The sequence below is a fragment of the Vulpes lagopus genome, chromosome 11 (assembly GCF_018345385.1).
Source record: "Vulpes lagopus strain Blue_001 chromosome 11, ASM1834538v1, whole genome shotgun sequence".
In the NCBI taxonomy this organism is placed as follows: domain Eukaryota; kingdom Metazoa; phylum Chordata; class Mammalia; order Carnivora; family Canidae; genus Vulpes; species Vulpes lagopus.
Genome location: NC_054834.1, coordinates 48,617,030 through 48,644,269, shown reverse-complemented (window position 1 = coordinate 48,644,269; position 27,240 = coordinate 48,617,030). Strand labels below are relative to the sequence as shown.

Below are 27,240 nucleotides of genomic sequence, written 5' to 3'. Positions count from 1 at the left end.
AAATAGGTATGGAGTTTGACTCCTCTCTCAGAGGCACAGAGCCGCACCTTAGGCTGTTTGGGAGAGGAAGTACCTTCCAAATATCAACAGCAGCCCCCTGTCATGCCATGCTTTGACATGAGCTCACAGTAGTAGCAATAATTTGAAAGATCCTGGAAGACGGCTTCAGGGTAGAGATGGGGGTGGGGCAGGTTGTCCTGTTCCCATGGCAGCCTATCTCATTGCCATAGCAACATGTCTGGCCTCCATTCAGTGGAGTCTTGGTTTCTGTAATGGGTGGAACGCTGTGGCACTTCACGGGATGGCGGTGGCCCCATAATCCTTCTGGGAAAGAACATTTCTATCCTAGACCAAGCAGGGTAGGAGTAGCTGCAGGCTGCCAAATAGGGCTGGCTTTTCCTGTAGGCAGAGGGGTGGATTTACTCTCAGTTTCCCTACCGACAAGCCTCTACTTACTATAGCAATCAACTCCCCAGCTATTGGGGGTCTCCAAGAATGCCCCACAAGGCAGACTGATCTTTCCTGACTTCCAGCATGGCTGACTCAGATGGAACCCTTCCCTCTCAGGTGTGACAATGAAGTGGGGGAGCCAGGTGCTGGTGTCAGGAGACTCATTAGGCTTACGATTCATGGCTGTGTGTCTTCAGGGAGTTATGGATCGCTCAGGGCTCTCACCTGTGAAAATGGGGCTTCGACATGCCCAGCCCTCTGGGTGATTTCAAGGATGCAGATAAGTAAGGAATTGGACCCATTCAGGGCTTTCCCTGGGACAGGGGGATGGATGACCCCGGCCACTGCTGACACCCCTTGCATGCATCAGGGCCTTGGGTCTGAGTGCCCTAGCAGAAGTCTGACAGTGGGGCTTCTGTGATCTTTAAACTTCAGTGGACAGGGCAGAGGTTGGCATCGAATTCTAGATCAAGCTGTCCAACTGGCTGTAAGCTTCCCGAGGAAAGGGAAGGGTACTGAAGCTGTCTCCCCTGGGCCTAGATCAGTGCTACTCAAAGCATGCGCCGCGGCTCATGCCCGTCTGCAAAATGTTGTAAGCTGTGGGCAATGAGAGAAGCCTAGGAATTAAGAGAACAGCTTCAGAAATTTTAATAGAGGGCGCCTGGGTGGCTCAGTCCTAGGCATCCCTTCGGATTAGGATCCTGGGTTCCTGGGATGGAATGCCTTTAGGTTCCCTGCTGGGCGGGGAGTCTGCTTCTCCCTCTGCCCTTCCCCCCTGCTCATGATTTCTCTCATTCTCTCGGATAAATAAATGCAATCCTTTTTTAAAAATGAAATTTTAGTAGAAATTTGATATTGCTGAAACACCAGAGCAGCATCCAGTTTGGGTTTCACTTTACTCATTTTTAAAATTTTCGGTTTTTTAGTGATTGTATGTGTGTTTGTAAGAATTGATTTGCCCCAGATTGGGGAAAAACAACCGGGTCCTTCACATCTCTAGTTTGAGACTGTATTTATTTGAGAGCTAGTGAGTGGCAGAGGGAGCCCGATGCAGGGCTGGATCCTAGGAGCCTGGGATCACAACCTGGGCAGAGTGCAGAGGCCCACGCGGCTGAGCCACGCAGGCATCCCAACACATCGCTAGTTCGAAAAGCACCTGTTACCTCTGCTTGATAACACTAAAAACCATTTTAAAGCCATCGAAAGATCCAAAAGAGGGTAGAATGAAAGCGATCTCATCTGTGCTGCTTGCAAAAATTAGCCACAAATCGCACCCAGGGTGTGTGGCAGCATCGCCTTTATTTCTCTTCAGGACCGCAGCCCCAGGCCCCGCCCACGCAGGGATCCCGAGCCTGGGGTTTGGGGTTCACCCGCGCAGCCCCGGGGTCGCGGCCCGCCGCCTGCCTTGGCGCAGGCCGAAGATGGTCCAGTTGTAGGCGGGCAGGTCCTCCCCACCACTGGGCTCCCGGGAGGCGGGCACGGCGAGGTCCCCTGGGCGGGCTCCACTCCAACGGGGCCAGGGCCTGGGCCTGGGCCGGGAGGGCCTGGGGTCCGAGCCGCTGGCCTAGGGGAGAGCCACACAGAGGCTGCGGTGAGGCGGCGCCCGGGGAAGGCTCAGGAACGTCTGCGCGCATCCCTTCTCCGTCCTGCCTTGACCGGGAGGGCACAGGGCCCTAGGCCCGGCACCACCAGCAGGAGCATCTTGGCCCAGATGGTGAGGTCATTGGCTCCTCTCTCTTTCAACATAGCTTTGGTTTCAAAGGTTCTCCAGAAGGATCTGAAATATCTTTTCTGTGGAATGACTTCCTTTTTGGAAGCGAACAGGGTAGAGGTTGGAAATAAGCCTGCAATATTTGCTGGACACTTGGCTTTACTGCTCTTCCTGGCTCCTTGCCTGCCCCGTCCTCTCTGCATCAGGCTCCCCCACGGGACTGCGCTCCTTGGGGCGGGTGAGAGCCATGTTCATGCAGCTCTATCTCTGAGTTCTTGAAACAGTGACCTGAATGTAATAAGGCCTCAAATGCTTATTAAATATATCAAACCAGATGAAAAGCTTGTAGCTACAGAAACGAGAATAGAACTAGGAACACTGTGCCCCACACCCGGCAACAATGACTGTGGCCCCTAATAAGCTACAAAAGGACTCCGTGAAGAATAGGAAATGATCTGGGTCACCCTAACCTGCACACCTCCCCACTGTAGGTATAATCTCTTCCCTTCCCGCTGGGGGCTAACAAGACTAATTTGGAAGGCACTTCATATGCAAAAGGCTTGTTAAATTCACTATAATTTTTGGCAGTAAAATAGTGCAACTAGCTCTGAGTAGACAAGAACCCCAGCCAATTGTGGCACGAGATTAGTGGAAATGAGGCCTGGTGTGTGAGTGGGTGTGTGTTGAGGGGGGTAGTTGGCTTTGAGCCTGCCCCTCAGGGCCTTGGCATACTTTGGAGGAGTGTGGGCATGGTTCAGAATTATTGCTAATCTCCTAGAATGCCCCTCCAGCCTGCTTAGGGCCAGGGAGGGATGACAGGGGGGGGTGTGTATTCTCTTTGCTCTGGGATAGCTTATGGGCTTGATGATTCCTATGTGTAGAGGGTATGCTCCGAGTTGCATACCTAGAGGAACTGTGGGCCAGAGAGGCTAAGCTACAAGCTAGTTTGCCTAGGATCTGCCCTTTTGTTTAGGTCTTTTTTTTTTTTTTTTTCAATTTCCCCAGAAAGGGTCTGAGATTACTGATAAAAGAAACGTGCATAGTAAATTCCTTCCCAAGGGATCTGCTCAGACAGGTGGTTGGCGTAGAGCAGAGAAAACACAGTGTGAGAAGACCATGAAGGGACCACGAAGGAGCCACGAAGGTTTAGGTTAACAAGCACCTAAACCTAGGTGAGCTCACTGATGTCCATAAGGAGCAGTAAGTAAGCCATCCCTTACCTGCAAGATTAATGGGGCCCCTAAATAAGTTGCATGTGCTAGCCTTAAATGCAGTGTTAAACTCACATCAACAGACCAGCCTCACTTTGAAAAATATGGTAACTCTCATTTTCTAACAACTCATGTGCTCCCTCCCATCCTCTCCCCAGACAATGCATACCTGCAGGTCCAGGAGTCTCCATGGGTGCCACCTTTTCTAATGTCTCCCTGAAGGAAGTGGCACAGAGGAGAAGCATTAGCTGCCAAGAAACCAGTGAGTTCATCCTGGTGAGATGATGCAGGTGCTGGCAGTGTCCTGAGGCTGAGACGGAGGGAGAGAGAATTAAGTCAGGTGCACGGTGTGGGCTGGGGGCTGGGGCAGAGCCCAGCATGGAGAGGGAAGCGCCCGAGTGGGGGGCAGTGTGTGGCAGTGAGGAGGAGGGAGTGAAGGCAAGCAAGGCAAGGCGTTCCACTGGGCAAGTGCCCTGAGGTCCGGATATTTTCCGGGCAGGGGGGGTGGTGCGCTGGGAGCTCCATGCTGGGCTCTGTACATATCCTGGACTTCAGTGACCAACCGTCCTGTTAGACCGCACCTTCCTGAACCTGGCCCAGCTCCCTCCTGCTGCAACAGACACTTCAATCCTTTCCTATTTCAAGAAAAAAGGAAAAAAGAGGCAATCATCGTGTTCTTTTTCATAACCCTTGAGGACTGTCGTTAAATTGTCTTATTGTCTGTAATACAAAGAAGAGAAAAAACTTTCCCTGATTTATCCGGTCAGTTGTCTCCTTGTTCTATTCAGCGTGGGCTCCAAGAAGATTGGATCGACCTCCTGCTTTGGGCTGCTGCCATGGGAGCTGCTTACCCTGACTCTCACTACATCCCCTTTGCCTTCCCTCTTGGGCCCCGCCCCCACCCCAGCTGCCTCCCAAGTTGAATTTCTCTTTGAAAACAGTCATCAGGCACTTTGAGATTGTCCAACAAACGTGAGTAAAGACCAACTGATGGGGAGGCAGGTCCAAAGGCTGGACAAAAAGGATGCGGGCCAGAGCCACTGTGGTCCAGGGGGGCAAGTGGGGGAGGGTGGGGCTCTCATGGATGCCCATCAGCTGCTAATGATTGCTCAGCCCTGTCCATACCTTTGTTCTTGCCCCTACCACCCTTCCTCTCCAGGACCTGGGCACAGGGCAGAGAAGAAGACTGCTAAAATAGGATCAAGAACACTCAAATCTGGCCTCAGCTCTGGTCCCCTCCCTGTGGGATGTGAGAAAGTCACCCCCATCTCTGGATCATATTGCTCCTCTGTGAAACAAGAGCATTGTGTCAGACTGGCCACCGACTATCCCCTCAGATAGTCTCTTTTCCTTACAGACTTTGATTCTGTGACACTGAAACCCAGACAAGGCTTTCTGCACTTAAAGAGGAAAGGCAGGCTCAGTCTGTTAGAGCAGTGTGAAACCATTTGTTTTATGGCTTCAAACCGTGGGAGCACAGGGTCCAGGTTAGTTGGGAGATCATTCCTGATCCCAGCGCCAACTAGGTGCTGTGCTAGGCGCTAGGGGGCACAGGCTACTAGGCCACAGCGTTGCTTGTTCCCAGCCCCTCCCCAAGATGTAGCTCAAGAAATTGAGTCGTCTTAGCTGACCATTTCAAAATAACACCGGCAATGATAGGCTGGAGGTGTGCGGGTACCCAGGGAGCTCTGAGAGCCCATGGGAGCTCATCCTGGAGCGGGGACTGGTGGTTTTGAGCTGAGTTTCTGAGCACTGGTCAGCCGCATGAATACAAGGATTAGGAAGGCGTTTCCAACAGGGGCTGGGCGTGGAGGGGACCCACAGGCCCCGCGGCCTGAGAAAGAGAGCAGTGAGCCTGGAGGAGTGCTTCACGCCAGAGTAGGGGGGGGGATGTATGTTGCATGGCAGATGGAGCATCATGGCTGCTCTGCAGGAGCAGGTGGTGGGGGCGAAGGTGGGGTGGGCAGGCTGTGTGGTTCAAGGTTAGGGTCCTTCCAAACTCCTCCCACCCATAGCACCTCCTCCTCAGAGATAGCACTTCACCACCGTGCCAGGTGAGAACACACACACACACCCATCCCCCCAAGTCTTAGTTTACTTTCTAGCACAGAAGCATCTAGTACACGTGCTAGAGTTGAACTGTTTGGAAAAGAACCATCAACTTTCAGACAGGCTGGTCTGCTGTGGGCAATTCTTGTGCTTCCAGCCCAGGCTTTATACCTAGCGAGTAATAGGTTCCAGGTGTGGTGGGAAAGGTTTTGAAGGGAGGCGGCTTCCTTCCTGGGGCACCTCCCGGTCTTTAGTGGGGGGGGGGCTAGTGTGTAGGGGCTCTTCTGTTAGGTTTGTACTTGCCGTCTAGAAGTTGGGGGAACTTCTCAGAGGAGTCCTATGGAGCCCCTGAGCCCTGAGGGTTCCCCAGCTCCCTCCAGAAGCTCCTGTGCCTCTAATCCCAGCCAGAGCTCATTCACTGCTTTTATTGCTTCCACAGTAAGGGATCCCCAAGGTCCTGGTTTGATAGATGCCAGTCAGGCTATTCACTGAGACATCCCAGATTAATCTGGCCAACCCAATAATCAGGAAAGATCAGCACCCCCTTTGCCTACCCAGGATGTGTCTGTCAGTCTTAGAACTAAATTCCAGCTCCCATGCAGGGAGCCTCCCTGGGGCTGGGCAGACCCCCCTCCATGTGTGGGTGCCCCCATGCGCCTACCTTGGCTCTGTCCAGCGGGGTCAGAGCTCCGTGGGGTCTCCAGGTGCTCCTGGGGTTGGTGAACACCCACAGACAGGGGAGCTGGGCTCACCAGTGGTCTGATCGCGTCCCTCTTATAGAGCCCAAGGGTGACGTCTCCAGGCACAGGCCCACCTCTCCTCCTCCCCCTCAGGCCCCTCGGAGAGCACAGCATTGCCTGCCTCCCACCGCCTGGCTCTCAGGACTGAAAAAAGCCTCTTTCTCTCCCTCCAGAAACCCCTCAGGGCTGGTTTTCTGATTCCCACCTGTCTTTCCATCCTCCTCACCCCCTCACCCCAGACCCACCTAGCTGGAGACCCATTCTGCCCCACAGGACAGTACAATGGACTATTTGAGGGGGAGGGGAGGGAGCTGTTGCTCTCCCCACAAGAGGCGCAAGTACCCCGGTGAGAAGGGAGCATATGAAGGGGGCAAAAGGGAGGGAAAGGCGGGTCTACCTGGGGGGAGGGGCTTAGGGAACCAAAATAAAGTGGCGGCTCCAGAAGGTGGGTGTACCTGGGAAATGCCGAGAGAACCCAGAGCTGACTTTCAGGTACAGCACCTGACACTGCTGCTCCTGGGCCCCCTCCACGTCTCACCGCTCTGCAATCTCTGCAGACCTTGCTTGGAAGGCAGCCACGGGGCTTTCCTTTGTGCCTTCGGCACCCACTCCTGTACTTTGTGTAGACACAGATGTTTACTAAATGTGTACACTGCAAGGTACTCTCGTCTCCTTCCTGGGCCTGCAAGAACACTCTTTACCCTGGGCCGAGGGGTTCCCCAGGAGTGAGAATGTCCCCTCCATCAGGCTTGGGCTCTTTGAAGGCAGGGGCTACGTCTCCACCTTCAGACAGGAAGCTCTCTCACATGGGTGCTACCTGGGGGCGGGGGTGTTATGCAGACAGCCAGTTAATTAATGGTTGAGTAGTGTTTCCCACCAGTATGCAGGCTTGATACCCATCACTTGTCTGATGCCCGTGGCTTAACAGGGTTTACACACATATTATCTCGCTCATTAAGACTGTTAACCACCAGGATAAAAATGCTAGCCTACTAGAGCAGGCCTGCCCCTCACTCCGTGGGATGCTGTGTCGGCCTGCCCCGAGCCAGGGACCAGACTCAAGAGGCTAGAGACAGTGAGTGACTTTGAGTCTCAGACACGCAGCTTGGGGATTTAATCTTTGCTTTCCTCCCATAAATACAGGGCAGGATATGATACCAGCCCCAGTCTGGTCTTGGTGTCCACACCTGCCCCCCACCTCATCTCTGCTGTCAAACATGCCCACAGCCTTTGAGGTGACTTGGGGATCTGAGGTCAGTCATTTAACTCTGTCCTTCCGTCTGGACTTGGAGAGGTCTGAGTATGATGGGGCAGATGAGTCAATGCAGGGTGGGGGCGGCCCCCATTTCCTTTCCAGCCCCCTCGACCAATGATCCAAGTTCAAGGAGCTCATCCCTGTTGTTCAGACCATTGAGCTGGTGCCCTGAAGCCTCCGGAACAGCTGTGGGAGCCAAGAATCATTACTTTAGACAAAGAGTGAGGAGCACACTCCATATCTATCTAGGTTATTGTGGAGCGGGCCCTCAGAGCTGGGAGCGGTACCAAGTGCAGACAGAGAGAGGGGGCCAGGGGATGAGCCAGCTGGCTGCAGGGCCTCCCCGAGCTTCTCGAGCTTCTCGAAGTGCTCTATTCTGTCAGAAAATATGCTTTAGGGAAAGGGAGGGGTAAGGGCTGGGGACCACTGCCCCACGCCTGCCCCAAGGACAGCAAAGCACCTGCTTCTGCTGTCACTGGCTGTCAGACATCCTCTCTGTGCATGCGGCACAGACTCAGCCAGCTCCCCCGAAATCTCTAGCACTTTCTGGCTGGGTCACCTAGGCTCTCTGACTCTGTTTCTTTGGCTCTAATAAGGAGCTATGAATAGCCACTTTCCTCTACACCCACGCCTCAGACACAACGCTGCCACATCCCCTCTCCTCATCTGCTCTTGTCAAGTGGAGGAGAGGGTGTGGGGGAGGGGAAGAGGAGCCCAAGCTGGTCAGCCTGGGGAAAGGAGGTTGAGGGGAGATGGGGAAGGGTCCGCAGCACAGGGGCAGCCATCTCAGGGGGGCCCCCACCCCAAGGCCTCCACCAAGCCACATGCAAAATCCACTTACCACACTCAGGAAGGGGATGTCAGAGGCATTGCCCAGGAAGCCAAAGACGACAGGGAAAAAGCCCCTAAGAGCAGAGGGTGGGGAGAGGGGTCAGCAATGGCCTCGGGGGAGAGGGGAGAGGGCATTTGGGCTGAGGTGCACCCAAAGGCTCCAGCTTTGGTTCCCAAGAAGGCAGGCCCCCGGGGCACACCAGGAGCAGGCTTGGTTCTGCACCCCTGGTTTTGGGGAGGCAATCATGTGAAGTGGTTAAGAATAAAGGGACTGGGGCCAGGCCCCTTGGGTTTAAATCTTGGCTCTACCATGTACTGGTGTCATATAAACTTGGGCAAATTCCTTAACTTCTCTGTATCTCAGCTTCCAGCTATAAATGACACTAATAATAATAGTATCTACATCATAGGGCCTTATGTAAAGAAATCTGGGGGAGCTGTTGCTTGTGTTACTCTGACGGAGTTTGCCTCCCTGGATTGGGTGTGTACCACCTGCTGCAGGTCTCAGGGGCTGCAGGCACAGGTGGCCACTGGAGGCTGTGCTCCCCACATGCCTCGGCATCCCCGTGCACGCAGCCACCCTGTGCTCTTGGCACCCCCACACTTATCAGACACACCCTGGCAAGGCCTGCCAGGCACATAAGTGGGATCCTTCAAAGGGCTTGGAGCCACTGAGGTCGGCATGCGGAGGGAGCCCTGTGTGTGGAGAGGCGACAGGCGACAGGGTTAGAAATTTGGATTCTGGCTGAGAATCCTTTCCTTGGGCTTCATTTCCTGAGGTTCACCGGCATCTCTGACCTCCCTTACAACTCCTATTTTGGCGATTTTTGACAACGGTGCTGTTGTCAGGGTTGTCTAGGTTTGCTGTTGGTTTGAACAACTGAATCTGCAGTGGCCGCACTCATGCATCTAATCTCTTGATATATGGTCACTATTGTCAGAATTTGTCTTCTCAACTAGGTTTCAAGTTCCTCAGGAAGTTTCTCCCTATTTAGCGCCACATTCCTACACCTAGCTCTGCATTTGGCATGCAGTAGGTACTTTTTATGTTTTTGACTATCTGAATAAATGACTGAATGATGACAGTTTTAAGTATTAAATAAGTGGATGGCAGAGCTTGTGTGAGAAGATTTAGTTTCTTGAAGCCACATTGTATGATGTCTAGGAGGTCTGGGGCATTCAGGCTAATCAAGGTCTTTTCAAGGCTGCACTGAACAAATGGAGGGTCCTGACCCCAGCTCCTTCCCATGATTCCACAAGCCATGCTTCTTCTAGCTCCCCATCATCCCTGTCCCCAGAGACACTGGGAGTCTTGCCTCCCTCGCCCCTCCTTCCCCAGCATCCTTTCTTTTCCTTAAACACCCTCTAGTCTCCTCTGAAAGCCTGCCTGTCCCCAGGGCCTGTCTTGGGTCCTGCTTCCTCTAAGATCCCTCCTGGCCCTGGCAGTGGCCATACATCTTCACTGACTTCTGATTAGCTTTTCAGCAGGCCAGGCTGCAACCGGCCAGGCCGAGGCATGTGGGGCCAGCAGCCAGGCATGCCTGCATCTATCCCAGATCCTCTGCTTACTATTTGTGAGACCTTGGGCAGGGGACAGCCCCTCTGAGCTGATGTCCTTATCTATAGAGAGCAGTCATGCAGTAGGTTGTAGAGATGGCCTTGGGGCATGAGTGGCCAGGGGAGTGCTAGCTCACTGTCCTTCCTCTCTGCTGGTCAATTTGAAGGCAGGCCCTGTGTCCCCTCTTTGGGGGCTGCCACAGTGCCAGGTAACCCCACAGGTGCTCAATGTTTGCTGATGGATGGGCCGATTCCCCTGATTTGTCCTTCATCCTGCTCTTGAAAGGGTCTTTCTAAGGGTCTGCCTGATGTCCCACTTGCCTTTTCAATCCTTCCATGGCTCCCATCTGCAGGATAAAGTCCCAGCTTCTGCACACCCTGCGGGTTGTGCTGCCCAAACCTAGTGGGGTGATCTCAGCTACTCAGGGGCCCTGATGGGCTCATCCAGGGAAAGGAGACCTGCACTCACTTGAAGAGGCTTAGAAATCCATAGGTTTCCAGTAACATGCCCAGGAGGGGCCAGCGGAGAAGCACGATGACCACACCCCCCAAGAAGAAACTGGTCCCTTTGAGCTTGTGCCTCTGGAAGAAGAAGGAAAAGGTCTTCCTCAGGCCGATGATGAGCAAGAGGCCGGTCAGGAACAGTAGCTGCGGGGAGGGAGGGAGAGAAGCATGAGCAAAGCCAGCACCTGCCGTGGGGTTGGGGAGCCAGGACTGGTGCCCCACATCAGGCGTGGGGCAGGACTTTCTAACTCTTCAAGGAGAGACACACTAGAAAGGGTGACCCCACAGTGTGGCAAAGTCCCAGAGCCTTGAGTAATTTCTGCTTGTTAGGAGCAGAGCTTCCCTGAGATAGGGGTGGACAGGAGAACTCGGCTCTCCAGCTGCTCACCCAATTCAACCTAACTTCTTGGATCCCAAGCACTTTTTCATAACATGATTTCATTTCTCATCACGCCTCACAAAGAAGGTGGGATGGATAGATTCTCTCCATTTTACAGAGGTGAACCCTGGGGCGTATACAGGTTAGGCAGCCATACCCAGAGTCACACGGAACCATCGGGGCTCCACTGTCTGGCCCAGGCTCTGTCTTCAGCTTGGCTCCTAAGGGTCCCTCAGGAGTGCCTAGGTGTAACACTCTGGTTTCCTTCCAGCATGTTCCATGCCTTCTCTCCCTTTATACCTTTTCTCTTGCTGTTCCATCTGCCTGGAAAGTCTTCATCCCCCTTCACACCCATTTATTTTCTAAATTCCTTTTCATCCTTCTCCAACTGGGCATGCTTTCTTTCCTTCAGGCACCTTGTTTTATATGAGATATGTTTATCTTACTGTGACTTTATAGCTGCCCCTGCCTTCTTTCCTGGTCATGTCTGTTCATGTTATGTCCCTGTCCCTAGATAAGGGTATTCCATTGGCAGGGATGGCAGCCGATTCATCTTGATACCTGTGGGGCCTCACCCAGAGCTTCCCACGAGAATCCACATCCTCAGATTCTCTGTGCCCAGCACACCTCACTGTCCATCCCCAGCCACCCTCACCTGCCTGGACTTGATGTTGTTGACCCCTGGATGGGCACAATCCGAATGAACTTGGGACTGGCCTCCCAGGCAGTAGAGACCTCAGGTAGGTTGGTGAGGGGAGGTATGCAGGCTGGGGGACTCACGTTTCCGAAGGCCAGGAGCACCGAATCAAAGTACAGGAGTATTCCAAAGAGGATGAAGAAGATGCCGAAGCCAGTGGTACCCACACCAATCTCTGCAATGGGCAAGAAGGTTGGGGTGGGGTGGACTTTGAGGAGCAGGTTGGGATGCTGGAAACTTCCCCCACTGCCACTGGACAGCTGCCCTCTGGGGGGTGGGGGATGAGATGGTCCCATTTCCACCCAGGATTCTCAGCTTCTATGCTGGAGGAGGGTAATGGGATGGGAAGGGAAAGGAAGGGCAGACACAGATTTATGTTTCGTACCGGCACACTGCTGGTCAGTTCTGTGGCACCCTGTCCTTACCATGGCTCTGTGAGGTTGCTAGTGCTTCCCTTACTGCTTTTTATTTGCAGCTGCCTCTTGTTTGCAAATGCTACATTGTCCAGATAATGGCCAGGGTTGGGTCTCTGTGGTCCTCTCTGGTCCAACTCATGCCCAGGCAGGTGGGCGCCACTCACAGCTTAGGACTATCAGCCCTGAAAAGGCTTAGAACTGCCCAGCTGTCCTGCTCAATTTCTTTCTCTTTTTTTTTCTTTCTTTCTTTTCTTTCTTCCTTCCTTCCTTCCTTCTTTCTTTCTTTCTTTCTTTCTTTCTTTCTTTCTTTCTTTCTTTCTTTCTTTCTTTCTTTCTTTCTTTCTTTTTCTTTTCTTTTCTTTTCTTTTCTTTTCTTTCTTTCTTTCTTTCTTTCTTTCTTTCTTTCTTTCTTTCTCTCTCTCTCTCTCTCTCTCTCTCTCTCTCTCTCTCTCTCTCTCTCTCTCTCTTTTATTAATTCATGAGAGACACACACACACACAGAGAAAGAGAGGCAGCAGGAGAAGGAGGCTCCATGAAAGGAGCCCGATGTGGGACTGGATCCTGGGACCGTGGGATCATGCCCTGGGCTGAAGGCAGATCCTCAACCACTGAGCAACCCAGGGATCCCCTTCTCAGTTTCTGAACAGGTTTGCCCTCCTAGACAACTCTTCACACTGTGTGCTTCCTTCTCTAAATGCCCTGGTTCCCAGCTTTCAGCTGATGACATTTCACACTTGGTTGGAAAAATGGAATGTGCTCACCTGGGAGTGTGTACCCCAGCGTCACATTCTGTACCTCCCCTCCCGCCGTGGTCCACTCCCCGCTCCCCATCCTTATGCCCCTGGGGTTCCTCTGATGTCAGTCCCATGACTGGGCAGTTCTGCAGCAGGTTGGACCCACAGCGACAGCGCCCCATCCCACTTTGTAGCATGTGGTTTTGCTTTATGTCTCAGGGCAAGTTCTGAAGCTGCAGGAGTTTGCTGAGAGCTAGCAAGCACAGCTTACAAGGGCAGGATATTAGGGATCCCTTTTTTGTTCAAGGGCTACATCTTTGACATATTGATACATATTTCAGATTGCTTCCCCCAGGGAGAGTAGTAACAATAACAGGATATGAAGTTGCTTTTTTCTGAAACCCTCTCCATCACACAAAATGGTCAATTCTTATTTATCTTTGCTACTCTGATAGTCAACAAATGACCATTCATTGGGCTGCTTCATTTTTAAATTGAATTACACTCCCACTTTAAGTGGTGATAAAATATACATCAAATTTAGCATCTTAACCATGTTTAAGTGTACACCCAGTAGTGTGAAGTACATTGTTGGGCAACCGTCACCACCGTCCATCTCCAGGACTCATTATGCAAAACTGAAACTCTGTCTCCATAAACACTGACTCCCCATTCTCTCCTGCCAGCCCCTGGCAGCCACCACTCTGCTTTCTCTTTCTATGATCTGACTTCTCTAGGTACTTCATCTGGGAATGAGACAGTGTTTTCATGTGACTGGTTAACATAACTTAGCATAATGGCCTCAAGGTTCATTCATGCTATAGCATGGATCATAATTTCCCTCCTTTTTAAGGCTGAGTAATAATTCATTGTATGTTTATAATGCATTTTATTTTCCTGCTCATCTGTGGGTGGAACTTGGATGGCTTCTACCTTTTGGCTGCTGTAAATAATGCTGCTGTGAACATGGGGAAATGAAGATCTTTTCAAGATTCGGCCTTCACTTCTTTTGGGAATATATCCAGAAGTGGAATTGCTGGATGATACAGTAGTTCTATTTTTAAGTTTCTGAGGGCCCTCCATGCTGTTTTCCAGAGCAGCCACACCAGTTTACATTCCCACTAGCAGGGCACAATAATTCCAATTTCTCCACATCCTCACCAACACTTGTTTTTTGTTTTATTTTTGATAGCATCCATCTTAATGGGCATGAGGTGGCATCTCATTGTGGTTTTGATTTGCATTTCCCTGATGATGAGCGATGTCGAGCTTCTTTTCATGTGCCTGTTGGCCATCTGTATATCTTTAGAGGACTCTCAATTCAAGTCCTTTGCCCATTTTAACAAGTCATTTGGGGCTTTTTTTGTTGTGCTGTTGAATTAGTTCCTTATATACTTTTCACTGTTGGTCATGTCCTTTGATGCAGCAAACTTTTAACTTTTGTTATACTCCAATTTAACTACTTTTCCCCCAGTTGCCTATATTTTTGGTTTTCAATCTAAGAAATCATTGTCAATTCCAGTGTCATGAAGCTTTTCTCCTAAGTTTTCTTTAAGAGCTTTATAGTTTTAGCTTTTACTTGGAATTAAGATAAACTTTGAGTTAATTTTTGCAGATGGTTTAAAGTACAGGTTCAACCTCATTCTTTTGCATGTGGATGTCCAGTTTGCCCAACATCATTTGTTGAAAAGACTGCCATTTCCCCACTGAATGGTCTTGGTACCCTTGTTTAAGATCATTTGGCCATTTTTACCTGAGTCTATTTCTGGGCTCTCTACTCTGTCACCTTGGTCTATGTGTCTCTCTCTATGATAGTCCCACACTGTTCTGATTACTGAAGTTTTGTAATAAGTTTTGAAATCAGGAAGTGTGAGACCTCCAACTTTGTTCTTCTCTTTCAAGATTGTTTTCACTATTTGAGATCTCTTGTGGTTCCATATGCACTTTGTGATGGATTTTTCTATTTCCACAAAAAATGCCTTTGGGATTTTGATAGAAATCACACTGAATCCGTAGATTGCTTTGGGTGGTACTGACATTTTAACAATATTAAATCTTACAATCCATAAACAAGGGATGTCTTTCTATTTATTTGTGTCTTTTAAATTTTTCTTCAGCAACATTTAGTAGTTTTCAGTAAGTCTTTTGCCTCCCTGGTTAAATTTGTTCCTAAGTATTTTATTCTTTTTGATGATTTTTTAAAATATTTCTATTTATTTGAGAGAGAGAGAGAGAGAGAGTGAGAGACAGACTGAGCAGTGAGTCAGAGTGAGAGGGAGAAGTAGACTCCCCACTGAGCAGGGAGCCCATGCAAGGCTCAATCCCAGGACCTGGGATCATGACCTGAGCTGAAGGCAGATGCTTAATCAACTGAGCCACTGAGGTGCCCCTCATGTTGATGGTATTTTTTAAAAAGATTTTATTTATTCACAAAAGACAGAGAGAGAGATAGAGACATAGGCAAAGGGAGAAGCAGGCTCCCTGTAGGGAGCCTGATCGGGACTCAATCCCAGCACCCTGGGATCACTTCCTGAGCCAAAGGTAGATGCTCAACCACGGAGCCACCCAGGTGCCCCATCTTTTGGATGGCATTATAAATGGAATTCTGTTGCCTTCTTTGAAAGAATTACTGATGATATTGTATCACTTCAAGTTTACATTGTACAGTTTTGCAACTTACTTTATCTACTTCATATAGCTAGAATGCTTTATTTTCTTTTTATTATAAATGATATAGTAGATAGGGATATGTTAAAAGTGTCTTTTTAGAATACAACATGTATAACTTTATTTTTTTTAAAGATTTTATTTATTTATTCATGAGAGACACAAAAGGAGAGAGAGGCAGAGACACAGGCAGAGGGAGAAGCAGGCTCCATGCAGGGAGCCTGATGTGGGATCGATCCCGAGACTCCAGGATCAGCCCTGGGCCAAAGGTGGAGCTAAACTGCTGAGCCACCCAGGGATCCCCATGTATAACTTTATTAAAAATGACTTAACTTTTAGGACCATCCAGCTGGCTCAGTCAGTGAAGCATGAGACACTTGATCTTGGGGTCATGAGCTTGAGCCCCACGTTGGGTGTAGAGATTACTAAAACATAAACTTTAAAAAATGGCTTACATTTTAGAAATTAAAGTTGGCTTAATTTTTTTAAAGGGAACATATAGGTAATTTTTATTTTTAAATTTATTTTATTTAAAAAATTTTAAGAATATTTTATTTATTTATTTGACAGGGGGAGAGAGAGAGAGAGAGAGAGTACAAGCAGGGGGAGCTGCAGAAGGAGAGGGAGAAGCAGGCTCCCCACTGAGCAGGGAACCCAAGACTTGGGGATTGCAATCTGAGCCAAAGGCAGACACTTAACCAATGAGCCACCAGCCACCCCATATAAGTAATTTTTAAAGAAAAAACTTTTACTGGACTCATTAACTAACATCTTAGAATTGGTCCTCACAATACCTATGGAATTAGTATTGTTGCCATGCTTTTATAGACAGTTGTAAAAGGTTGTTAAAAGTCTGGTTGTTCAGAGGCAGAATGTAAAAATATAACAAAAACAAAATCTTTGAGATTAGACTTAACTGGCAAAGTTCTGTTTATAATGGAAGGAAAATGAAACAACACTATTCCCTTCATTTTTTATAATCTGTTACTGTACAGATTTTAAGAGTATTAGGATGAGTTTCAGTACAGAAATAAGGCCAAAGGATTTCTTTAAAAGAATCATTAAAAATATAGAGATGAGATTAGGGGCGCCTGGCTGGTTCAGTCAGTAGAGCATGTGACTCTTGACTTCGGGATCATGAGTTTGAACCCCACGTTGGGTGTAGAGGTTAGTTAAAAATAAAATCTTTAAAAAAGTAGGGATGAGATTTATCATTCAAATTACAAACCAAAACCTCATTTATTTTATTTATTTTTTTAAAAGATTTTATTTATTTATTCATGATAGTCACAGAGAGAGAGAGAGAGAGGCAGAGACACAGGCATAGGGAGAAGGAGGCTCCATGCACTGGGAGCCCGACGTGGGACTCGATCCTGGTACTCCGGGATCGCGCCCTGGGCCAAAGGCAGGCGCTAAACCGCTGAGCCACCCAGGGATCCCGAATTGTGAGATTTTAGAGGACAGGTGCCAAACCGCTGCGCCACCCGGGGATCCCCCAAAACCTCATTTAACTCATAGTACAGAAAAATGTGCCAGTCTCATTGGGTCTCCCTTTTGGCAGAACTGGATTTTGTTAGGACCCAAGGCAACATCCTCTCTCTCATCACATCATCCAGCTGCCCAGACTCCATCTTCTATGGCTGATTCCTCTTTCTTTCTGACAAACCTCTGTGATCTATAAAGATTTGTTTCCTACGTTTACTTCCCAGTGACACCTGCTTGAATTACAGGCCCTAGAACCCAGGACACCGAGCAGAGTATAGCCTTTTTGGTCATTACAAAGGTTGCATTATCTTTCCATATTGCATGATTTTTTTTTTAAATCCTCAGACACAGTAAGTTGAGGATCTCAGAGCCCAACTACTTTATCACGATAATTTTACATAGGCTAGGATATAGTGGAGGAAGACTGCAACCCTGCTTCTTTAATCTGAATGGCAAAATTTTAAGTTTTTATGCCTGTTTTAAAAATACTTGTTGGGACACCTGGGTGGCTCAGTGGTTGGGCATCTGCCTTTGGGATCGAGTCCTGCATTGGGCTCTCTGCGTGGAGCCTGCTTCTCCCTCTGCCTGTGTCTCTGCCTCTCTCTGTGTATCTCTCATGAATAAATAAAATCTTAAAAAAAATAAATAGAAGTACCTGTTACTGGCTTGCACCTGCCATAAAAATACACCATCGATTCTCATTCTGATGATATGACCTTCCCTTCTATCTCCTTTTGTAAATGTTTTAGTGTGGAAACACAACGTGAATATCTTATTGGATTTTCTTTCTTTCTTTTTTTTTTTTTTAAGATTTTATTTATTTATTCATAGACACACAGAGAGAGGCAGAGACACAGGCAGAGGGAGAAGCAGGCTCCATGCAGGGAGCCCGAATGTGGGACTGGATCCCAGGTCTCCAGGATCACACCCTGAGCTGAAGGCAGAGGCTCAACCACTGAGCCGCCCAGGCGCCCCTTCATTTTGTTGTGTTAAAATATCCATATGTTCATCCTGTAAACACTTAAGAATAGCCTCTTGCTCATTTTGTAGAGACAGTGTAAGTTTCTCAGATTCCCACTATGCTTTCTCTCCCGTATTCTACTATCTCTGGCAATAATGATATATTGGCCTGCATAGTTATTACTTTTCTACACTGTCCCACATTCTTTTCTAAGGGCTGGTTCAATTCTAGAATTTTCCTGTGATGGGAGCAGCCTACTGCTTTCCAGCGTTCAGAGGGAAAATTATACTGTGGACAGGAAACCTCACAGAAGAGTCACAAACTGTGTTTCTCGTCCCCCAGCCTCAGACTTTCCTCTGCCTCTCAATGGCAGGAGCTCTGTAGTTTCAGTTGTTACCTACTGGGGTTGCTCCTGAAGTTCTCCTTGGGGCAGCAAGAGTGGCAGAGAGGGCGGGAGAGTCCATGTCCCCACGAGTGTCACAAGTGCCTGCAGCCACCTTGCCCCGGAGCCAGCCAGATGGGCAGCACTCCCCCTGCTGGAGGTGAGCTGGAGCTGATGTGTCCTCCGTCGCTCCACTCGGTGGCATCTGCTGGGCCCCCCACCAGAGAGTCACTCTCCAGCCCCTATCCCCACCCTGCCAGGATGCCCTCCTCACCCTGCCTGGTAGACAGTCGCCTTCAGTGTGAACACCCTTGTCACCCGGTGGGCGCTCTGACTCCTGCTCTGGGCACCACCCTCCCCCTTCCACCTTCATGGCTTTAGGACCAAATCTGGAATGAGAAGAGGAAGGACAGGAATGGGAAGAGAAAGAGCCTTCCTTCACTTTCAAAATTAACAACAGTGAAGGGGCACCTGGGGGCTCAGTGGTTGAGCGCCTCCCTTAGGCCCAGGTCATGATCCCAGGGTCCTGGGATCGAGTCCCACACCGGGCTCCCCACAGGGATCCTGTTTCTCGCTCTGCCTGTGTCTCTGCCTCTCTCTGTGTGTCTCTCATGAATAAATAAATAAAATCTTTAAAAAAAAATTAACAACAGTGATTAACAGTGGTAACTGCTAATGCAAATGAGCACCCTGTGCCAGGCACAGTCTAGGCACGTTGCATATATTTACTTGCATTTCGTCTTCATAATGGCCTACGAAGTTCGTTAGGTAGGAAACCCTCCTGCACTGTTAGGCCCATTTCACCGAGAGGTTAAGTCACTTGCCCAGGGCTATACAGCCAGTAGCTGGCAGAACCAGGGTTTGAACCCAGTTCTCTGGCTCTAGAAAATGTGCTTTTCGGGACACCTGGGTGGTTCAGTCGGTTAAGCGCTGACTTCACTCAGGTCATGGTCTCAGGGTCCTGAGATCTGGCCCCACATCAGGCTCCCTGCTCAGTGAGGAGTCAGTTTGTTCCTCTGCGCCTCCCCCTGCTCGTTCTCTCTCTCTCTTCCTCAAATAAATAAAATTAAAATAAAAAAAAAAATGCCTTAACCAACCCACTTGCACCCCCAGGCCCATCCACAGGAATGGCCCTGGCTTTGGCCACCAACCGTGTCTGAGTTCCCAAATCCAATGGAAGGATGTCGGCTCTCACCTGTCAGCAGCTGGCCGCTCCCTTCTTAAAATATCCTCCCTTGGCTCCCAGGACACCGTATCCTTGACTTTCATCCTGCTGCCCAGACCACGCTTTCCGCGGCTCCTTCTTCTTTCTCTTCGTCTTGGGGTTTAATCGCTCAGGGCTTCAGCCTAAGCTCGCTTCTCGTCTCATTCTATTTCACACGAATTCCGGCGTCTTTAGCTGTCACTCATGCGCTGACAACGTCGATATTTCCCTTTCTAGCCCATGCCTATCTTTGAGCTGCCAAACTCATACCCAGCTGCTAACTTGGCATTTCTGTTTGGTTTTCTCTGTCCGAGGCATCTTGAACTTAACAGGTCCAAACCCAGCTATTGGGCTTTTGTCCTTAGCCCTGCGCCCTTCTTGGCTTTCCCCAGATGAATAAAAATGTCACTGGCCACCCTCCCCCAGCCAGCTGCTTGAGGCAGAAGCCCCAGGACCATCCTTGAGTCTGGCTCCCTGCTCCTGCCATCCCTCTTCTGTTCAGCCCACAGCTAAGTTTTATTGCCTCTTCTTCCCTAAGGTAGCTTGAAAGTGGTGCATTTCTCTGCACTCTTACTGCTCAATTCCAAGCCCATCAGCTCTTTCCTGGACTCCTACAACACTCCCCAGGGAGTCCTTCCTGTCCCTTCCCCACACTGCAATCAAGGGGCTTGGAAAGCATACAATCCAGTTGTGCTGGTACACTGCTGAGGATCCTTCCTGGCTGCCCACCGGGCTTCGACTCGGTGTCCTTCCAGCCACACCGTGGCTCACAGGCCCTGCATGATGGGGCCGAGACTTGCTTGTTCATCTTCCTCTCTTGCCATCATCCCCCTTGCTTACCATACCCTAACCACATCTCCCTTCCCCTTCCTTCCTCCCTCCCTCCCTTCCTCTCTCCCTTCCTTCCCCCCTTCCCCCTTTCCTCTCCGTCCTTCCCTGTCTCCTTTCCATTCCTTTATCACTGTTTCTATGATGAGGCTTCCTGCCTCAGGGCCTTTGTATATGCGGTTTCCTGCCATTTGTTATCTGCCTAAGGCACACTCATCCTTTAGGTCTTAAAGTTCCTTGGGGAAACTGAGTCCCCTCACCATTACCTGACCTAAATCTGGTTTCCTCATCTCTCCCTCTCACAGGATTTAGCGCACTTTGGCTTAAGAAAATGTCGGCTTGCCACCAGACTCAAGGTCACAGCTCCCTTCTCTCTATACTTTTATTCCGTAAGTCAATAGTTCCCAACTGGAGGGATGGGCAGGGTGATTCTATTCCCAAGAGGACATTTGGCAATGTCTGCAGATATTTTTCATTGTCACAACTGGGAGTGGCATCTAGGACGCACCCTGCAACAAAGAATCATTCTGCTAAAAAATGTCAGTAGTAGAGAAGCTGAGAAACCATGTCCTAGGTGACCTCATGGACTCTTGTGGTTTTAAATACCATCTATATGTTGGCAATTCCCAAATTTGTCTAACTCAGGGCTCAACCTTGAGCTCCAGACTCATACCTGACTGCCTACTTGACATGTCACTTGGATGTCTGCCAGCACATCAAACTCAGTATGCCTAAAACCTAACTTGACCCTTCTAATTGCTCAGGCTAAATATACTAGCAGATTCTCTGCTTCTTTCTCTCCCACTCACGTCCATCAGCAAATCCTTCCAGCAATTTTCTCAAAGGTGATCCAGCCTTGACCACCGCCACCACTTCATTGCCACTATCCTGGTGTTCTCCATCATGTCTCCTCCCCTCAGAACTGTCCTCCCTGCAGCTGACCTCACACCTCTACAGCCTATTTTCAACCTGGCACCCAGAGTGATCTTTTAAAAATATGCATAAACCATATCACTCACTCACTCACTCACTCACTCACTTCTCTGCACAAAACCTTCCAGTTGTTTCCCATATTGTGGAGATAAAACCAACGTTCTTACACAGCCTCATCTTTCAGTGACCTCCTGGACCTAAATTCCTACCACTCTTGCCTTTACTCATTTTGCTGCAGCCATACCACACAATAAGTATACCAACGCCTCAGGGCCTTTGCACTGGCTGTTCCCTCTCCTGGAACATCCCCCCCCAACAGCTGCATAGCTTTGTTTCCTTGCTTCATGTCAGTCTCTGGATAAAAGGTACCTTCTCAGCGAAGCCTTTCCTAACCACTCTATACACCCCAGTAACCCTCCTGCCTCACTTTCCCTAGCTTCCATACCCTATTTCATGTTTGTCTGAAGGACACATCACCATCTAATGTACTATACACTAATTTCTTTATCTGTTAATTACGTGTTCCCCCACTCGGCATGTAAGCAGGAACATATCTGTTCCCTTTCAGTGTACTGTTGTATGCTCCACACCCAACACAGTACTTGGCGCATAGTGGAGACAAATTTGTTCAGTGAATGGATATTATCACCAGTTCACAGATGAGACCCTGGGCCTCAGATGCTTTAAATCACAGTTCTCCAGGCCCCTGCCAGATCTGTGGACTACCTCCTTGCCATCTCCCCTCAGAGGAAGGGGAAGGATAAGGATATTTAGCGGTGAGGGTATGGTAATTTGGGGACAGGAGTGGAGTTTAGTTTCTGGTAAGAAGGAGTGACTGGCGGGCTCAGTCGGCAGAGCATGCAACTCTTGATCTTCGGTGATGAGTTCAAGCCCCATGTTTGGGGTAGAGTTTACTTAAAAGAAGAAGAAGGAGAGGGAGGGGGAGGGGGAGGAGGAGGAGGAGAGGAGGAGGAGGAAAGAAGGAGGAGGAGGAGGAGGAGGAGAAGGAGAAGAAGAAGAAGAAGAAGAAGAAGAAGACAGACGACGACGACGACAGCCCAAGGCCACAGTAGATCTGAGAGTTGGTGGGGAAAATGTCTCAATGGGCAGAGCCTCCTGAGTCCACCTTTGCAGCATCCCAGATCTAAGAAGCATGATGGGGAAGGGACCAGCTTGGGGGGGTGAACCTGCTGTTCCCCCCGCCAGGCTCTGGCTACCCAGGGGTCCTGAGCACCCCCACCCACCGGAAGGTGGAAGAGCCACACCCAGGCCTGGCCCTGCTGCCCGGAGGATGCCAGCACAGCAGCTCCGAGCCTCAGGCTCCAGAGGTCGCCTCGCAGGTGTCTCCGCCCCCGCCCCCAGCCGGGAGCCTCCCAACCAGCCTGCGCCCTCCGTGGCCCCGGGCCCTCCACTCACTCTGCCACTCGCTGATGGAGATCATGCCGCAGGCTGCCTGGGGGGCCTTCGGTCGAAGCTGCCACGGGGCGAGGAGCGGAGAGGGCCAGGCCTGTGCCTGCTCCAGGGAAGCTGACCCTTGGTAAATTGTGAAATGAGCCTCTGGTAAATCATTAACTCCCTCCCGCTCCACACCCCACCTCTCCCCCTCCTCACTCAAATGGCTGCTTCAAGTCCTAGGCTCTCTTCGGCCCGGTGGTGGCCGAGGGCACCGAGGGCACCGAGGGCACCGAGGGCAGCGGCCCGTTGCGCGCTCCGCCTACCTGGAGGAGGCAAGGCCCCCCCGACCCCCAGCGCCCCGCTCCGCGGGTTCAGCTGCTGCCGAGTTCTCCGCAAGACTCGGACGGTACAGGGGAGGGGGCCTCGGGCTCCCGGGCTCCTATTCTGGTCTGATGGCGGGAGTGGGAAGACTTGGAATCCGTGTTTCTCTTTGGAAAACTCCACAATTCATCCTGCAGGTGCGGTCCGCGGGCTTTGCGCTAGTACCCAGGCTGGACGCTAGGGGGCGGCGAGCCACCAGGTGAACCTGTTGCGGGCAGGCCCGGTCGGCGGGACTCAGGGGAGTTGGACACAAAGGGCTTCGACCTCCTTTCCCCCGGCCGAGTTCAGCTTAGGATAGTGAGGTTGAGCGAGGGAGGATGAAAGATGAATTTGGGCTTGGGGTAGGTAGGGCTGGATGCTTCCAGAAGTCTGGTTCTAGTTCATCCCCCAGCTGTGTAGACACGGGTGCATCCTTTCCTTCCTCTGTAGACCTGCAAAAAGAGGGGTGGATAGTTTCTAACATCCTCTCCACCACTGCAGAGCAGTGGTTCTCAAACTCTGTGAGCCAGCATCCCCTTTGTAATGTCCCCTCTATCCTGAAATGAAATTTGTAGAGATGACCAGTCTCTGCACGTCATTTAAAAAACAAAACACTAATTATAAGAAGGAAAAAAAGAATTTATAATAAAGCACGATGTCTTTCAATATGTAAATGTTAAGTAAGACTTACCCAGAAGACATAAATGAAACAGGCAGATTTTTTGCACCTACTTATTAAGAATAAATATACTTAAAGTTTAAGAGGAATAGAGAACCACAGTCCCTACATACAAAACAAAAAACCTTTCCCTGCGCCAGCCCAAGAGAATGAGAGAGCAGTGGGAAATGAACACAAGAATAAAAGCTGTTAGGTAAGTAGTAACAGACCAGATTACTTGCATATGAAAAGAGAAAGAGGGAAACGGCCTTAATCAAAAGAGGCATAACACAGCGAGGCGAAGTGGAGACAAGGAGGAGGCGCCCTGAATGCAGATGAAGCAGGTCCTCTGTGTGTATTGTTAAAATAGCTCTCCGTGCTCCCCCCGGGCGGGTGGGTGCTGCGGGCATCATCAGACACATACATCACTGTCTTGAAATGCTGTCATGTTGATGCGCCGTGGAGGTGGGGTATTCCCAGCAGGCAATGGGGAGTGGAGGTGGGTTGGACAGGAAAATGCGATGCGAGCCCCTCAGGGCCAGTGGCTGCGGGGCGGGGGGCGGGGGGGGGGGGGCGGCCCTGGTCCAGTGGTGGAGAAATCTAGCAAGTCCCCCAAACATTTACACCTTCAGTCTTTAAAACATAGGTGTTTGTCCTTGGGCTGCAAAAACTTGAAAAATGTAAAGAATGGCAATCCTATGAAATAAATTTCTCTAATGAAATCTCCTGCATTTCAAGTATCTTTGTTTTAATGATTGGTTCTCTCAGACCCCCCCCCCCCCTTAACTATTTACAGGAGCTTGTGCTTGCTCAGTGAGACCAGACTGTCTTGGAATCCTCCTCATAAACCATAGTTGAGGGGAACACTACCTGGTGCAGACAATCCATGCAGTAGTTTATGCAACAACTCTGAGACAATTCCACTTCAGCTTCTTCTCCATTATGACTGACCATCTTGTAATTTACAGAGTTATTCATGAAACTCATTTAAGAATTTTTTTAATTTTTTTTTAATTTTTATTTATTTATGATAGTCACACACACACACACAGAGAGAGGCAGAGACATAGGCAGAGGGAGAAGCAGGCTCCATGCACCAGGAGCCCGATGTGGGATTCGATCCCGGGTCTCCAGGATCGCGCCCTGGGCCAAAGGCAGGCGCCAAACTGCTGCGCCACCCAGGGATCCCATGAAACTCATTTAAAAGCCAACAATTTAGGGGTGCCTTGGCACCTCAGTTCGTTGAGTGTGGGACTGTTGATTTAGCTCAAGGCATGATCTCAGGGTATTGAGATTAAGTTCCATGTGGGGCTTTGCACTAAGCAGGGAGTCTGCTTGAGATTCTCTCCTTCTCCCCCATTCACTCTCGCTCTAGTGAATATTTTTTAAAATAAGGTTTTACATATTTATTCATGAGAGAGAGAGACACACACACACACACACACACACACACACAGGCAGAGGGAGAAGTAGGCTCCCTGCAGGGAGCTCAATGTGGGATTTGATGTGGGACTTGATCCCAGGACCCTAGGACCACAACCTGAGCCAAAGGTAGACGCTCAACCATTGAGCCACCCAGGTGCCTCTTCTTAGTACTATTATGAATTGCAATATGACTGACGTCCTGAAAGGGGGTTTAGTCCATTTATACATTTTAAAGTCATACAGGATAGAGGATGGTTATTATTTTGGAAATCTACCCTGTGCATTGCAGCCACTAAATCTTGTCTCTTGTCGAGAGAGAGGTTACCTCTTGTCTGAGGTAACCTCAGCTCCCCAAATTTCCACACTTTGCCCTAGGGGACGCTACCACCCCCATTGAAGGCACTGGTTGGTTAGGAGTTTGGACTCTGAAGTCAGAGTGCTCTGGACTTCACTGTAGCTTGGTGAGACCTGACACATTTTATTTACCTTTCTGCACCTCAGCATCTTGGATGATGATAGTACCTATCACACGGAGCTAGAGCAAGGACTGGGAAGTAGCTGGCACGTAGTAAACACAGCACGAGTCTTTGTTATTACTCTAGTATAGTTATAATCGATATTGTTATCAATATTACTAGATTAGTATGCGATAGTAGGCTTCTAAATGCTGTTATATGAAAAACTTCTCTCAAATGTGGTGCTAACCTGCTCCCAGGTGTATAAAATAGCCCATCATGGAGCTCACCTGTGGGCTTGGAAGGATCGAACTCTGATCCTCCAAGTGGGCCATCTTGGCCTGGTTCTCCGATGGCCGTGCTGGGTGCTGGAGTGGGGCCCAGGGGGCTTGTCCACAGCCCACACTCCTGGGAGCATCCGCTTTGTGGGGACCACCCCAGGGAGGAGGAGGTAAACCCTGGAAGGCTGGCACTAGGGATAGTAAAGGTGGGCAGGGACAGCTCACAGGGCTAGATGGTGGGGGCCCAGCAGACTCTTCATTGAAGGTGGTGGAGGCAGCGAAGAGGGGGACATTGGGAGACATTTCTCCCTTGTCCCTCATTATGACCCCAACGGGCCTCCACAATGTCACCGCAGCCTCATCACGGTTGTAAATGAATTTGAGTTTTCTTTTTAAAAAAATTTTTTAATCTATTTACTCATGAGAGACACACAGAGAGGCAGAAGCATAGGCAGAGGGAGAAGCAGGCTCCCTATGGGGAGTCCGATGTGAGACTTGATCCCAGGACCCTGGGATCACACCCTGAGCCAAAGGCAGGTGCTCAACCACTGAGCTATCCAGGTGTCCCTGAATTTGAGTTTTCAAAGTGTTTTTCTTTTTAAAAAAATATTTTATTTATTTATAGGAGGGAGAGCACAAGCAGGGGGAATGGCAGAGGGAGAAACAGACTCCTTGCTGAGCAGGGAGCCCCACGAGGGCTTGATCCCAGGATCCCGGGATCATGACTTGAGCCGAGGGCAGACACTTAACTGACTGAGCCACCCAGGTGGCCCAAGGGGTTTTTCATTGATTTTCTCTATTGACTTTCTAGTGAGTTCTATAGGTGGTGGTAATATCCCCATTTTCTGGACCAGGAAACTAAGGCTCAAAACTTTAGGGACTTGCCCCATCTTCAGGCAGCTGGAAGGAGCAGGGCCAGGCAGCAGCAGAGGCTCGGGGCTCGGGGGATGTGGTACAGGCCCAGGTCTCCGCAGCAGCAGGATCTGAAGCCTGGTTGCCTGCCCCAGCCCGTGGTGTGTGCATCTCTCCAAGAACAACACATGACTGCGCTGCGCTGTTACACAGCCCCACTTCTTCTTCTTCTTCTTCTTCTTTTTTTTTTTTTAGATTTTATTTATTTATTCATGAAAGACACAGAGAGAGAGAGAGAGAAGCAGGCTCCTCACAGGGAGCTGGATGCAGGACTTGATCCCGGGACTCCAGGATCAGGCCCAGGGCTGAAGGCAGGCTCTAAATAGCTGAGCCACCCAGGCATCCCCACAGCCCCACTTCTTAAGGGCCTTCTGCAAGGCGCTTTTTCATTTACATTTCCAGACTAGCACCCCCTTTTACCATTGCAGCCCTGCGTGTTCAGAGGGCTGATGGGGGGTCTGCTGCTGCGGCAGGCAGAGACCCAAGAGCAACATTCTCGAAGAGGAGCCAGCCCTTGTTTGTGGGGAGAGTGACACCCAGCGGTGCCCTGTGCTCTCACGTCCCCCCTCCTCTCCAAGCCATGGGCTCTGGCCCAGAGGGCGCTGCAGGTAGAGACACAGGTTGTCCAGGGCACCTCCTCCAGCTCTAGAGGCCACTGTTGTGAGTCTGTGTCAGGGCCCAATTCTGATTCACAAAGGACATCAGAGCTTATAGCTCTCCTGGGGGTGTTAAAAAACCCAAAATATACTCACATGATTTG

At 50.0% G+C, this 27,240-nt stretch overlaps 2 protein-coding genes across 2 annotated transcripts; both read right to left on the bottom strand.

Moving 5' to 3' along the window:
* Positions 1–1,736: 1,736 nt before the first annotated feature.
* Positions 1,737–7,112, bottom strand: KISS1 (KiSS-1 metastasis suppressor). The gene is made up of 2 exons (XM_041722348.1): positions 3,546–7,112; positions 1,737–2,014 (listed from the first exon to the last, which is right to left on the bottom strand). Exons 1-2 carry the CDS (start codon positions 3,750–3,752, stop codon positions 1,817–1,819), a joined length of 405 nt encoding a protein of 134 aa, XP_041578282.1. The 5' UTR covers positions 3,753–7,112; the 3' UTR covers positions 1,737–1,816.
* Positions 7,113–7,251: 139 nt separating this feature from the next.
* GOLT1A (golgi transport 1A) lies at positions 7,252–22,889 on the bottom strand. The gene is made up of 6 exons (XM_041723510.1): positions 22,713–22,889; positions 22,411–22,527; positions 11,468–11,559; positions 10,274–10,452; positions 8,258–8,321; positions 7,252–7,602 (listed from the first exon to the last, which is right to left on the bottom strand). The coding sequence occupies exons 2-6, from the start codon at positions 22,433–22,435 to the stop codon at positions 7,564–7,566; spliced, it is 399 nt and encodes a 132-aa protein (XP_041579444.1). The 5' UTR covers positions 22,436–22,527; positions 22,713–22,889; the 3' UTR covers positions 7,252–7,563.
* Positions 22,890–27,240: the final 4,351 nt, after the last annotated feature.